Raw genomic sequence first — 12,487 nt, forward strand, 5'->3', positions numbered from 1 at the left:
ACTCTCCAGGTCTTCATTTCCATTAAAACAGAAAACCTTCTTGGGGTCACGACTACAATAAGTCTCTATTTATAACCACCTCTCCCCCTTCACCTATCTCCCTAAATTTGCTTCTTTTCTTAGAATTTTCTCAGTTAGTTTATTAAGATATTTTAAGATAGGTGTTACTACCAGTACAGAATTAGGGAAGACAAATATGTACAAAAATGGAGGGGGGAGGAAGGAACGAATCAAAATTCAGAATATGATCCAGCAATATTTACATTTTATAGATAATAATTTCTTAATGAAATAAATTCAGAATATAAGCTCCTCTCTCTCTCCCTTTTAGGCCTGCGATAGTCATGCTGGGTGTGCACATCAAATCCCATAGGTGAGGAGAACATTCTGGAATCGGCTCCCTCCTGATTGCAGAGATAAGAACCAGTTTTCCTACACATACATTTTCCGGCTCTTTGTGAGCAAAGAAGTGAAATGACTATCTCAAGGGTCATTTCTTCCGCCCCAGTGCTACTAAACGATCCTTCCATCCTAATGCTCCTAAAACAATCAAGCAGAGGTTTCAGAAATGAATTGGATATATTCATGCAAAGGTCATGAGATGACATCAATGCTCATTCTCTAAAGTGACCCCCAACTGCCAGCCCTCAGTCTGTATGAGCAAATGTCTCTGCCAATTCATTTAAGAAAAACTTAACTTACCCTAGGAGGTTGTATAGTCTTCTGATTGGAAGCTGATATAATTGAAAGAATAAAAGGAATTTAATAAATGACATCAATCACGGCAATAAATAGGTTTTACTTTGAAATAAACTGTGCAGCACTAAAACTACTAGAGCCAGTAATTTTACTGAAAGATTGCCTTCGACCTATTAAAAAATATAAACCATTCTTGGTTATATGCATTGATACAAAAAATGATGCAAATAATCCACCCATATGAAGTAAACATACACAAACATTCTCTCATTCATACATGTCTTCTTTCCAGCCAAATAAGCTACATGCTAGGCTTCTTGATGGCAAAATACTGCCCGTAATCCAGCCCCAATATGTGCTCTCTCTCTCTCCCTCCCCAGCCCAGTCAGAATGAGACAGAAGGGAGCAATGAGAGCCCACTGTCTTTGCACCATCACCTCCGACTCCCTCCTCTTGGTCCTTGTAGCCCAGTCTGCTCTCCCTGCACTCTGTCTAGTCTTGAAGGCTCCAACTACCTCACAGACTACAGAAACTATTTAGACCTCCCTAACTCATTAGAAAGTTGCTCTTGGTAGTCGGCCACAGTCACCATCAAGTCCTTCTTGATCCGTTCCTCTTCAGTGCTCTCAACTGCTTTGGAGCGAATCAGTTAATGGGACACGAAGTGGGTGAAAGATTAAAAGAATTCCTCGAATTAGGTAGAGACGAGGAGATCATTTCTTTAGCAAAGCTGAGGTCGCCCAGCAGCTAAAGTCAGTGGTAAATACAGACTCAGTCTTGGTTCTAAGCTACAAAAGCATCAGCGAATCCTTACCCGGGGGGGATGAACTGGTGGCCAGAGCAGTTGCTATCACTGGACCCTGGACTGCACGACTGCACTGGACAGACCAAGGTAGGCCCCAGGTGACTGTTTTAGATCCAGCTGCTACTACCGCTTCCCAGCCCCAACCCTACCCCGCTGCCAAAACGGATAGAAATGGTTGGGCACTGATTAAAAGGCAATTAAACTAGGAGCTGGCCAGAAACCTACAAAAATCAACAAACCCAACCCAATCCACTGTCATCAAGTCAGTTCTGAGTCATAGCGCCCCCTATAGGACAGTGTAGAACCGTTCCTTTGGATTTACAGAACTGTAATCTTCACAGGGGCAGTTAGTTAGCCTCATCTTTCTCCCTTGGAGCAGTCGGTGGCCTTGAAATGGCAACTTTGCACCACCAGGAGCTTTCCCGGGGGCTTCTTAGCAGCCTACACGGTTCTGTCAGAGACCCTGGCACCTGACTGGCTTCATAAGATTCTGAAAGGAATTGGAATGTTGGTGATGGGAAGGGAAAGTGCTAAAGAGAGAAAGCTGGCCAGGAGTTCAAAGTTTAGATTTATGGGTCAGCAATGAGTCAGAAGACATGAATAGGAACCTCATGGAAATAACACAATAACTGACTAAGAGGCCAAGACACCAAACAACGGACAAACAGACCTCCCTTGAGTCACGCTGCTGAGGGTCAACATACGGACAACGATCTGGATGTAACGGATAGTTCTAGTTCTTAAGGTATACACTCTTCCGCTGTGTGTGGGGGGCGTCTAGTTGTGTAACTGGTCGGGAAGATTCTGTCTGCTACTGCCAATGTGTAACTTTAAAATAAACTTTCCTTGCTGGAGGCAACTTGAGGGAGGCAAGCAGGGAAAACCGAACCAGACTCACTGCCAGCAGGGAGACTCTGACTCTTAGTGGCCGGCCCTGCAGGACAGCGCAGAAGTGCCCCTGTAGGTTTCCAAGACTATAATTCTTTATGGGCGTCGAAAGCTTTCTCTTTCTCCCGTGGAGTGGCTGAGGCTAGCAGCCCAACAGATAACCACTACATCACCAGGGCGCCTTTGGATCCAAAGAAGGCCACTTTATTCCACAACGGGTTTTAGTATTTGCTTTTAAAGTAACGATTTTAAAAATCGTTGGTGCCCCAATGCATAATCACTGTGCTACCTGAAATTGTTCCGATTCTAGAAACCCTTTAAAGTAGTATTCTCACTGCCACTGAGTCCATTCCAAATCATAACAGCCCTGTAGCACAGGGGAGAACTGTGCCTGTGGGTTCCTAAGGCTGGAATTCTTTCCAGGAGTAGAAAGCCTCATCTTTCTTCCACAGAGGAACTTTATACTTTGAACTGCTGACTTGACAGTTAGCAGCCCAATTTATAACCACTACGCCACTGGAGTCCTTTATAAAGTATTAGGGAAACTAAATTTCTAATTGTAATGTACAAGGTCAGAGAATTTTAGAGTTATAGTCCTAAGCTTATTTAAATTTATTATCAGAATTGAAATTAAGAATTGCCAGTAGAGCTCCTTCTTTATCTCAAATGTATAGAGTTGTTGGTAAGAATATCACGTCTGGCCACCCCATTTTAAACAAGAGACTGTTGCAGTCCAGTGATTCAAGGGGACACTAGTTAGGAAGATGGAGTGACAACTGCCCGTCTTCAGAGCTCAGCTGTGGTCCCACTAACACGACAAACTAAGCAGGGCAGAAACTAATTTATCCTATCCAATAGGGGCAAACTGACCGATGAATAATAATACGCACACAGGAAGCTAATACATGAGGGGTGTGTGTGTTGCTAAAACCACGTCATGAGTGTATTATTTGAGTAAAAATATGGTGACTGCATGTGAAAAGGCAACATTTGTGAGTGATCAGCCTAAGGCACTGACAGCTAGAGTTCTTCAGATCGCAAGCAGTAAGTGTCGCACATGAGCCTCATTTGTCACAGTCCTCGATTTGCTCTTCTCTCCCCGAAACATCTCATCACAAACTTAGGGCTAGAATGTGAATGTACGGAAAAACTCCAGTGGTGCCAGATTCACTTTCCCTAACACTCGACAAGAACAGAGCATTGGATTATATATATGCATATACCAGCACCCAGACAAAACCAAACCCCAAAGCCCACTGCTGTGGAGTCAATTTTGACTGAGAGCAACCCTCTAGGGCAGAGCAGAACTGTTCCCTAGGGTTTCTGAGTCTGTAACTCTTTGAGAGCATGAAGCTGCTGCTTCTTCCACAAGCAGCTGCCGAGTTCAAAGTGCTGACCTTGCATTCAGTAGTCAAGCATGTAACCAATCAGAGCTCCTTACATATATCACAGCATTCTAAAATATCTGTAATGTGGTAAGAGTGATTTCTGACTGTTACCAAGTAGATTTGCATTGAAACACAATTATATGCCTTTGTACTGAATTAACTGGTAGTGGTTTTGGAAAATGGAAGTGTTAACCCTTATAAATAACAGATATGAATACCACATACATAGAGCAGAATCAACTCCACGGTAGTGGGATAATATATAGAGTGAGCCCAATTTAAGTGAGCTTAGTTAACTCCTGTTAATCATTTATACATTTTCACATGCATTGTTCCCAGGCCTTCATCTTATTGTATACGATTAAAATTCTTCCAATTAAAGAAAAAAATCCAACTGCTTAAAAGTAAATAAGAGCCATAGAAAACGAGCATTATAATTCTACTCTTTAAAGTAACAATGAACGTTAAAATTTAAATTTGGATGCGAAAAATTGTAAGTTAAAATTCTCACGGGAGATTATGTCATCCTAAAAAAGGCGTTTTTTTGTTATTGCTTTATTTTTTTAACTGAGAATTTTATTGCACCAAGGCACTTTTAAAAGTGAGCACCCAGCGAGTGAAATTATTTCAGAAATGTACACTTTTTACTTCCTGATACAAATGCTCAAATTGGCGACCTTAATGTTAAATGGGGCTTACTCTATATGTACTGAGATCGACACACTAAAATATATAAGCAAACAAATCAATTTTCCTAGTCTACCAAATTATCCACAGAGCAGCTTCCCAGTACCTTTTCTCCTTTGCCCTTCAATTGACCGAAGGTGCGCCTCTCAACTCTGGCATCAGATAAGTTGATTTGAAAAGTTAATTTAGTGTATTCTCAAAATGTCAATAAAATTGGTCTAAATTCTTACTTTATATATGGAACATTATATTTAAGAACAAAAATAATTAGGGAATCCTTTCAGGATTTCACTTTCATTGTTTCCAATCTCATTGAGTATACAGGCTGCTCAGAGGAGTAATGACATAGAAGGGAGGAGAGCCACGTCAAGGGAGCGGAAACTAGATGATGCCCATGCCCACTTGAGGCAGCCGCGCCCGCCCCCCAGGCCTGGTGGCAACTCCACTACTCATCATTTTATCTAGCTGGGCCTGGAAGGCATGTGGTAGCCTGGGAAGAAAATGAAAGCTGATAGAGATGAGGGAAAACAAGAGGAGCTGACTATCAGTCAAAGACGCCTTAGACTACACTCCATGACATTTGCACAAACGCTGCAGGTTGGGGACTGTTCTGGGCACTGGTGGGGAACAACAACACCTACAGAGTCATCTTCAAAAGCGAGACACCTGGTGTTTGGATCCCTCAGCAAAAAAGAGGCTGCATCAATTTTCCTGATGCCCACGGCCGCTGCAAAATGCCACTCTGCTTTAGAAGCCTTCCTTGTGCTTTATGGCTTCACATGGCACAAAACAAAAGGTCACAGAGAACAACTCTCACCAAGGAACACATACACTCATGGTGGGCAGACTGGAGTTGAGGATTTTAACTGTCTCAGAAGTTTTACCGAAAAAAAGAGGCTGAAGAGTGGACAAATTCAGCTACCATTCATTAAGAACTGAAGTCCAGAAATAAAGGTAAACTTTCTTCGAAAGTACTATGTAATTATATGGGAAATTATCTGACTATAGTAATTCGAGTTTTACATTCTTAGAAATGGACATAATAAGTTTATCTAAAGGAAAGCAAAAAGAGTAATTTTTTTACTCCATTAATTTAAATTTTTAAAATTCTTTTGAGAGGAACTTAAGAGTTGGTTTGTGTTATAAAAAGGGGTGTGGGGAATTAGTGCACTTGAGATTATAGGGAACATCCTTAGGCAACACGACAACATAAAATTTCTACCATTATCTATGTATGAAAAATAAGAATATCTGTAGAACCCTGCCAATTTGAAAATTGGCAGATTACATACAAAGTTTAGTTCTAATGAAGTTAATTTCATACTTATAACGAACTGACTTTAAAAGTAGTAAAAACCTAAAATTTAAATCCCAGTGCTATTATTACACTGGTTTTAATGAAAAAGGTCTTACAGTTGTGTTTCAAAGGCCATTGCTATTTAAGTTAAACAAATCTGATAGATGTATGCTTTTTTATGCAAGTTTTAGTCAGGGGGAAAGATCATCTTCGCATTGTGATAAAGTTTGTGGGTTTTTAAGCAAGTGCCCCCATCTGGCTCTGCTTCTCCAAGTAAATGCAGCCTCGGGAGCCAAGGCTGCCAACGACCCGCCAGGAAGAGAGCATCCGACAGGCACAGGAGCCTCTGTAAAAGAGCTGTCATTTCAACACCGCCCAGTGAAGATGCTTTCCTATCACTCAAATGGACCCTAATTCCACTCCCAAGAGTCAGCATAAGAAATACGTCCATTTCAAAATACAGTGCCATTGTCTGTGAAAACCAACTGGTCATCTAAGCTTTCGATGACTTGAAATCATTCTCAGTTTTGATTATTTAAAAATACAGTTGCATGCATTTTATGTTCTTCATATTTAGAACCATCAATACATTTCTTTGGTCCTAAACTATAAGGAGTAGCCAGAAGCATTTTTTTCAGTTACACATTTGAAATAAGCATAGGTTAACAAAAATAAGATCGACTTACCCACAAATTTCATATAAACTAGTCCAAGTAATTCTGCTAGAGCTATGATACCCAAACCTGAAATCAGCAGAGGACCCTGTACTGGAGTACATTCTGTAAAACAAATGAAAGTTCACATTAGATTTCACACGAGAACATCAAGTCTACAAGGAAATTCTTTTATTAATGAACACCCCCCAAATCCTACGCATTTTCATGATCATTCACTCAGTGAAATGACTCCAAATTATTCTAAAAACAGTAACAAAAAAGGCTTTGTTTGAATATAACACATACTTTCACAACAAGACTAAGAGGATTTAAGGCATAAACCTAAGTTTCCTGCTTCTGGCTTCAGGTGCCTGGTGATTGTAGAAGCTCTACCACAAATCTAAGTGTAGCAGTTTATCTGCAAAACAATCACCTCAAACCCAATAGATGCACTGCCACGGAGTCTATCAATAACTCACAGGACAGCATAGAACTATCCCTGCAGGTTTCCAAAACTGTGCCTTTTTATGTGAATAGAAAGCCTCATCTTTCTCACGCGGAGCAGCTAGTGGTTTTGAATGTGTAATTCACTGTACCACTAGCACAGCGCTTTCTTGCCCATAAAGCCCAGATACACCGGAACTTCACCCTATTACAGATGATAGAATCCTACACATAGAAAATCTCAAAGACTCAGCAAGGAAATTACTGGGACTAATAAAAAGATTTAGTAAAGTGGCAGGCTACAAGATCTACATGCAACAATCAGTTGTCTTCCTTCACCCTAAAAGAGTTCTGAAAAGAAAATCAGGAAAACAAAACCATTTACAATAGCCATCCAAAAGATGAAATACTTAGGAATAAATCTAACTAGAGAAACAAAGCACTTACATAAAGAAAACTACAAAGCACAAGTACAACAAACCAAAGAGAACTATATAAATGTAAGAATAAAACGTGTTCATGGATAGGAAGACTTGACACCATAAAAATATCAATATTACCCAATGATTTATTGATCTAGATTCCAACAGCAATCTTTAAAGAGATGGAAAAAAAAACAAAAAAAACATCACACCAAAAAACAGTCACCAAACTTATGTGGAAAGAGATTCCTAATAAGCAAAGCACTATTAAAGAGAAATAACAAAACAGGCTTCTTGAGTGTCCCTTCCAGCCATAATCCCTTATTTGAGATATAATAATTCTGGATTTCATATGCCTACAGCTGTGGCCCCATTATCTGCTAACAAACATGAATGGCATAAAACTGAGTTTTGATCTTAGTAGAGGGTATGATCACACCATGCTCTTTGTTTAATGGTTATCTCAGTTACTATTACTTACAATGGATGTAAGGAATTACATGCTACAGATGAGAGGAGACAGAAAAAATATTTTCTGGAGTGGATTGGGAAGAAGCTTGGCTGATTAAGATTAATAGCAGGCCAATGCCTACTGGAAACATCTTGCCAAAAGTCTCAGGACATATGTGCATACATAAGATACAGAGGTAGAGAACAGATTATTATATTTGGGTGATATGTGACTGCTCCAGGTAACTCACCAAACAACCTTTCCTTTGTGGGTGTGGGAAGGTGGGGGGAAGTACTGATTCCTGCTTATGAGTAACTATGAACAGGATTCCCGGCAATGCCATTCTACTGCACATAAAATGAGCCCACTGAAAAGAAGGGGGTCTGATCGCTTCACTGGCAAGAACCAGGAGTGGAGTATGTCCTCTGGCCCCAGCATCTGGCTAACCCCTACCTGATTTTCGGAGTTTGGAATGAACTGAACCACTGAGTGAGATCTTTCCTTGAAGTTCTGTGGGACACTACAGCGATTCACAGACCCTAGGGACATGAGGGAATATACTCAAGTGAAGAGTCGGGGGGGAAATGGAGCAGACATCATCTTAAAAGAGATTTGGAGGACGTTTTCAATCTCCAACTTCTTGGGATAAGCTTGGTATTAACTCATAAAAGAGCTATTACCTCACCTCTCACTTCCAATCTCAAAACGTCCTACCTAGCTAAGCAGTCAAAACAGCCCGGTGCTGGTACAATGACAGACACACAGACCAAGGGGACAGAGCCGAGGATTCAGAAATAAATTCATCCACCTACCGACATCTGATCTTTGCCAAAGGATCGGAATGCATCAAATAGAGAAGAGATATCTCTTCAGTAAATGGTGCCAGCAAAAGGAGACACCCATTTACAGAAGAATGACACAGGACCCTTATCTCATACCATATACAAAAGTGAATTCAAGACGGATTATAGATCTAAATGTAAAACTTAAAACTATACAGATCATCAATTAAAAATGGGGATAGTACATGGCATAATGGATTAAGGCCCTAATATATGGCATAAATACACCATCAAATCCAATGAAATATATACAAGCAGCAGAAGGAAAAAATACATGACTGGGACCTCAAAAAAAGTAGGCACTTTTATGCATCAAAAAATTTCACCATGAAGTATAAAAAGACCCACAGACAAGGGGAAAAATGGCAGAGGCAAACTGGACAAGATTTATCTCTAAAGTTCACAGAACCCTCAACACCTCAACAATTAAAGAAGGCAAATAGTCCCATTAAAAATGGGCAGAAGACATGCACAGACATTTCACCAAAGACAACATTCAAGTGGCCAACAAGTACATGGCAAAATGCTTGTGATCAACAGCTGTTCAAAAAGATGCAAAACAAAGCAACAAGGAGGCACTGACTCACTTAGCATTAACACACAAACAAATCTCCCTGCCCTCGAGCAGAAGCCGACTCATAGCAACCCCATAAGGCAGAGTAGAACTGCCCCTCTGGGCTTTGGAGAGGTAACTCTTTACGGGAGTAGAAAACTTCCATTTCTCTCCTGGGGAGCAGCTGGTGGTTTCAAACAGCTGATCTTGAGGTTAGCAGCTCAATGTGTAACCACTACACCACCTGGGCTCCTTCCAACATGAACAGCAAAGTTAAAACAACGTAGCTAACAACAACACATGGGTGTATGCGTGCAGAGAGATGGAACTGTGACCCAGCATAACTACTGTTTGAAAGCCGCATGGCACTTCCTCAAAAAGTGAGCGATGAAAGTACCATAAAACTCAGCAATCCCTCTGCTTGCTGTGTAGCCTGGAGGCTTCAGAGCCATGACACAAATACATGTATGCACGCCCAAGTTCATCAAAGAACTATTATGCAAACAACCTGAACACCCAACAATGGAAGAATGGAAAATAAAGTCCAGTACATACATACGGGCAATGGGATATTTTGCAATGTTAAGGAATAATGATGCATGTGAAATACCTCATAACATGGATGAACCTGCAAGACATTATGCTGAATGAAAGTCGTCAAACACAAAAGGGCAAATGTTGTATGATACCAGGACTGTAAAAAGTCAATAAGTTTTCACACAAAAAGAATCATTCTGTGTTGAATGCTAGGGCTCTAAGGGGAAGGGAGGGAGGGGAACTCATTGCTAAGAGGGTAGGTAAGTATTAACTTGAGTGAAGGGGAAGGCAGTAAGGAGGAGGTTGCTTTAAAACTGGCTGAGGCAGGGGAAGACTCTGGGAGGTTTGAAAAAGGGAAAGGCATCAGAGGCAACCGGTTAACTGCACAATCCCAGAACGGTGGTAATCTAGGAGTAGATGCTTGGATACACACACAGGCTGAACAGGTGTGGAAGTATGCCCATGAATGCACGTATGTTTGACAGAGAATAACTCTGTATGTGTGTTTACCTTTATGCAAATATATTCTGAATGTGGTGGCGCATAACACACCGAAAACCAGACGCTGACTCTCAGCAACCCTAGGGGACAGGGCAGACCTGCTCCACGAGTGTTCTTGACGATAACATTTTATGAGCGTTCTCCTGGTGGAACACATAGGTAGGTGGTAAAGTTAACATTCCTTAGCCATTCTTAGTCACTTGGCCTAGGTATTAAGGTCCATTGTCTTGGAGGGGATCAAGGTCAATGAGGATAAAAGAGTTCACAAAGAAAACACACTAAACCCTACTTCCTAAGTAGAGACTGGGATCTTAAATGTGTCCCACGTGGCCATCTATAGTGCGACTTTTGATCTCTCTCCAACGAGAGGGAAAGGGTGATAAAGAAACATGGCAACAGTCTGTGGCCCATGACAATCTCAGTCCCTGTGAGGCTGTGACCAGAAAAACTGTTGGCGTCCGGCTACCACTACCAACTGTTCCACAAAGGATCACATCATTATCAGGTCCAGAATAGAGCGGGAGAAAATACGTACTGAAACTAAAAATCATGGGAGCAAAACGAACAAGCTAGCCTTAGTAGAATCCCTAAGACTGTGGTCACTCTGCCAGTCTGGAAATGAACGCGTCCGACTTCAGAATAATCAGCCATTGAGATCAAAAGGGCAACGTTTATCCAAGGGCAAAATCTAAAAAAGGTTAGGAAAGGAACGGAAGCAGGAAGGAGAAGGAAAAGTACACAGAGGAGACTGCAGGGGATGAGTTCAAACAAAATGTGCATGAACTGCTGAGTGAAAAACGGATGACTTCCTCGGTAAATCATCCACTGGTTCACAATAAAAAGACAAATTTTTTTTTTAAATCAGCCCACCAGCTATGTGCAGGTACTATTCTGGAAGCAATGCAGAAAACACTATTCTCAGTGTGGGAAAAAGAACAAGCCGCATATACATGTCTGTGTCAAAAGAAATGCCCAGTAAAAGAGACTGAGGTGACAGACATAGGTGGTCCTTACCCGAGATACAGAGGCTTAGTCCGACCACAGCCAGTACAAAGCCCAACACCTGAAGAATCAATATGGCGATGGCAAAGAAGGTCATCCCAAAAGCTGCGGGAAGAAAAAGGATATAAACAGAATCGTGGTAAGAATGTTTACATTGCAATCACTCCTACTTGTACTTTGTGTCACGGAGAATAATACTCTGTGACCCTGGAGTTGCTGTCAGATAACAATGGATGCTTTTGCTGTGATCCAAAGTCCCCACCAGCTGGGCGCTCAGTCCTCAGCACCTTTCTGCTTTCAGTCGTGGAGTTGGATGCCAGTTGGATGCTTTTCTCCCAAACTCCCAACTGATGTTGTTTTCACCACAGCGCCATGTTTGACGACATTGGTGATCCCTACACCTGGCTCTCCGCCCTTATCCAGCACGGTTCTGGTGGAGAGAACCGTAATGCCAACATGCCAGTGGCGCAGCCTACCCGCTAGCTCATACGTCTAGAAGATGTCTGGTTTTAAAACAAACCAACACCTTTCTCATCAACAGCAAGCAAGAGAGAGTCCTGGAGAATGAAATTTAAACATGCAACTAAAAGAAACCCTCTTTAGTAATCACTGTATATACTCGAGTATAAGCAGACCCGAATAACAGCCAAAGCACCTAATTTTACCACAAAACTGCATAAAAAAATGTGCTGAAAAACACGGCCTAAACTTGCGTATATATGGTAGATAAAAAATGTTAGTGATGTACACCAAAAATGCAGTGAAACTGATACATGGTTTGGATAGTCATACCAATTTTCATTAAAACATCATGCAAATAACTAAAGACAACTTGAAAGTTCAGGGAAACACAGAATTGAAAGACAATGGAAAATTTCCCACAAACTTTGTGATTTATAGCCGTTTTGTAGAACTAGGCTTTTTATGGAGTGGGGGAGCAATGGTGTACTTAACATCTACCTAAAAGTTCAAGAAATTAAAAGAAGGAATATAAAAAAAGTCACAATGAAATTATGTAGTGTAATTTAATATTTACTGGCTGGTATCAAATATCTATCAAGATTACTTTTTACAAAACAATTCAGTGTCATGAAAATCTTTGATGACCTTGAACTAATTCATATTGGGAAAAACAAATCGAAGAACAGCTTAGAAAGTCTTTTAGTGGATGAAGGGAGACGTCGGACAGGGCAAGATATGACAAAATACCCATTTATAAACTATTAAGGGCTCATGCGGGAGGGGGGAGCGGGGAGGGAGGGGAAAAATGAGGACCTAATGTCGGGGGTTTAAATGGAGAGAAAATGTTTTGAGA

The 12,487-nt window shown here is 41.1% G+C and overlaps 1 protein-coding gene across 1 annotated transcript in view; it reads right to left on the reverse strand.

Annotated features, from left to right (window-relative positions):
• Positions 1-12,487, reverse strand: part of CD47 (CD47 molecule) — a 61,782-nt gene that overhangs the window by 3,888 nt on the left and 45,407 nt on the right. The window contains exons 6-8 of the mRNA XM_045286148.1: positions 11,185-11,277; positions 6,451-6,543; positions 703-734 (exon numbers count right to left, since the gene is read on the reverse strand). Coding sequence (XP_045142083.1) covers positions 703-734; positions 6,451-6,543; positions 11,185-11,277 — 218 coding nt within the window. The remainder of the gene's footprint in view (positions 1-702; positions 735-6,450; positions 6,544-11,184; positions 11,278-12,487) is intronic.

Source organism: Echinops telfairi, unplaced genomic scaffold, assembly GCF_000313985.2.
Source record: "Echinops telfairi isolate 266 unplaced genomic scaffold, ASM31398v2 ScPeMD7_6;HRSCAF=24_0, whole genome shotgun sequence".
NCBI classification, from domain to species: Eukaryota; Metazoa; Chordata; class Mammalia; order Afrosoricida; family Tenrecidae; genus Echinops; species Echinops telfairi.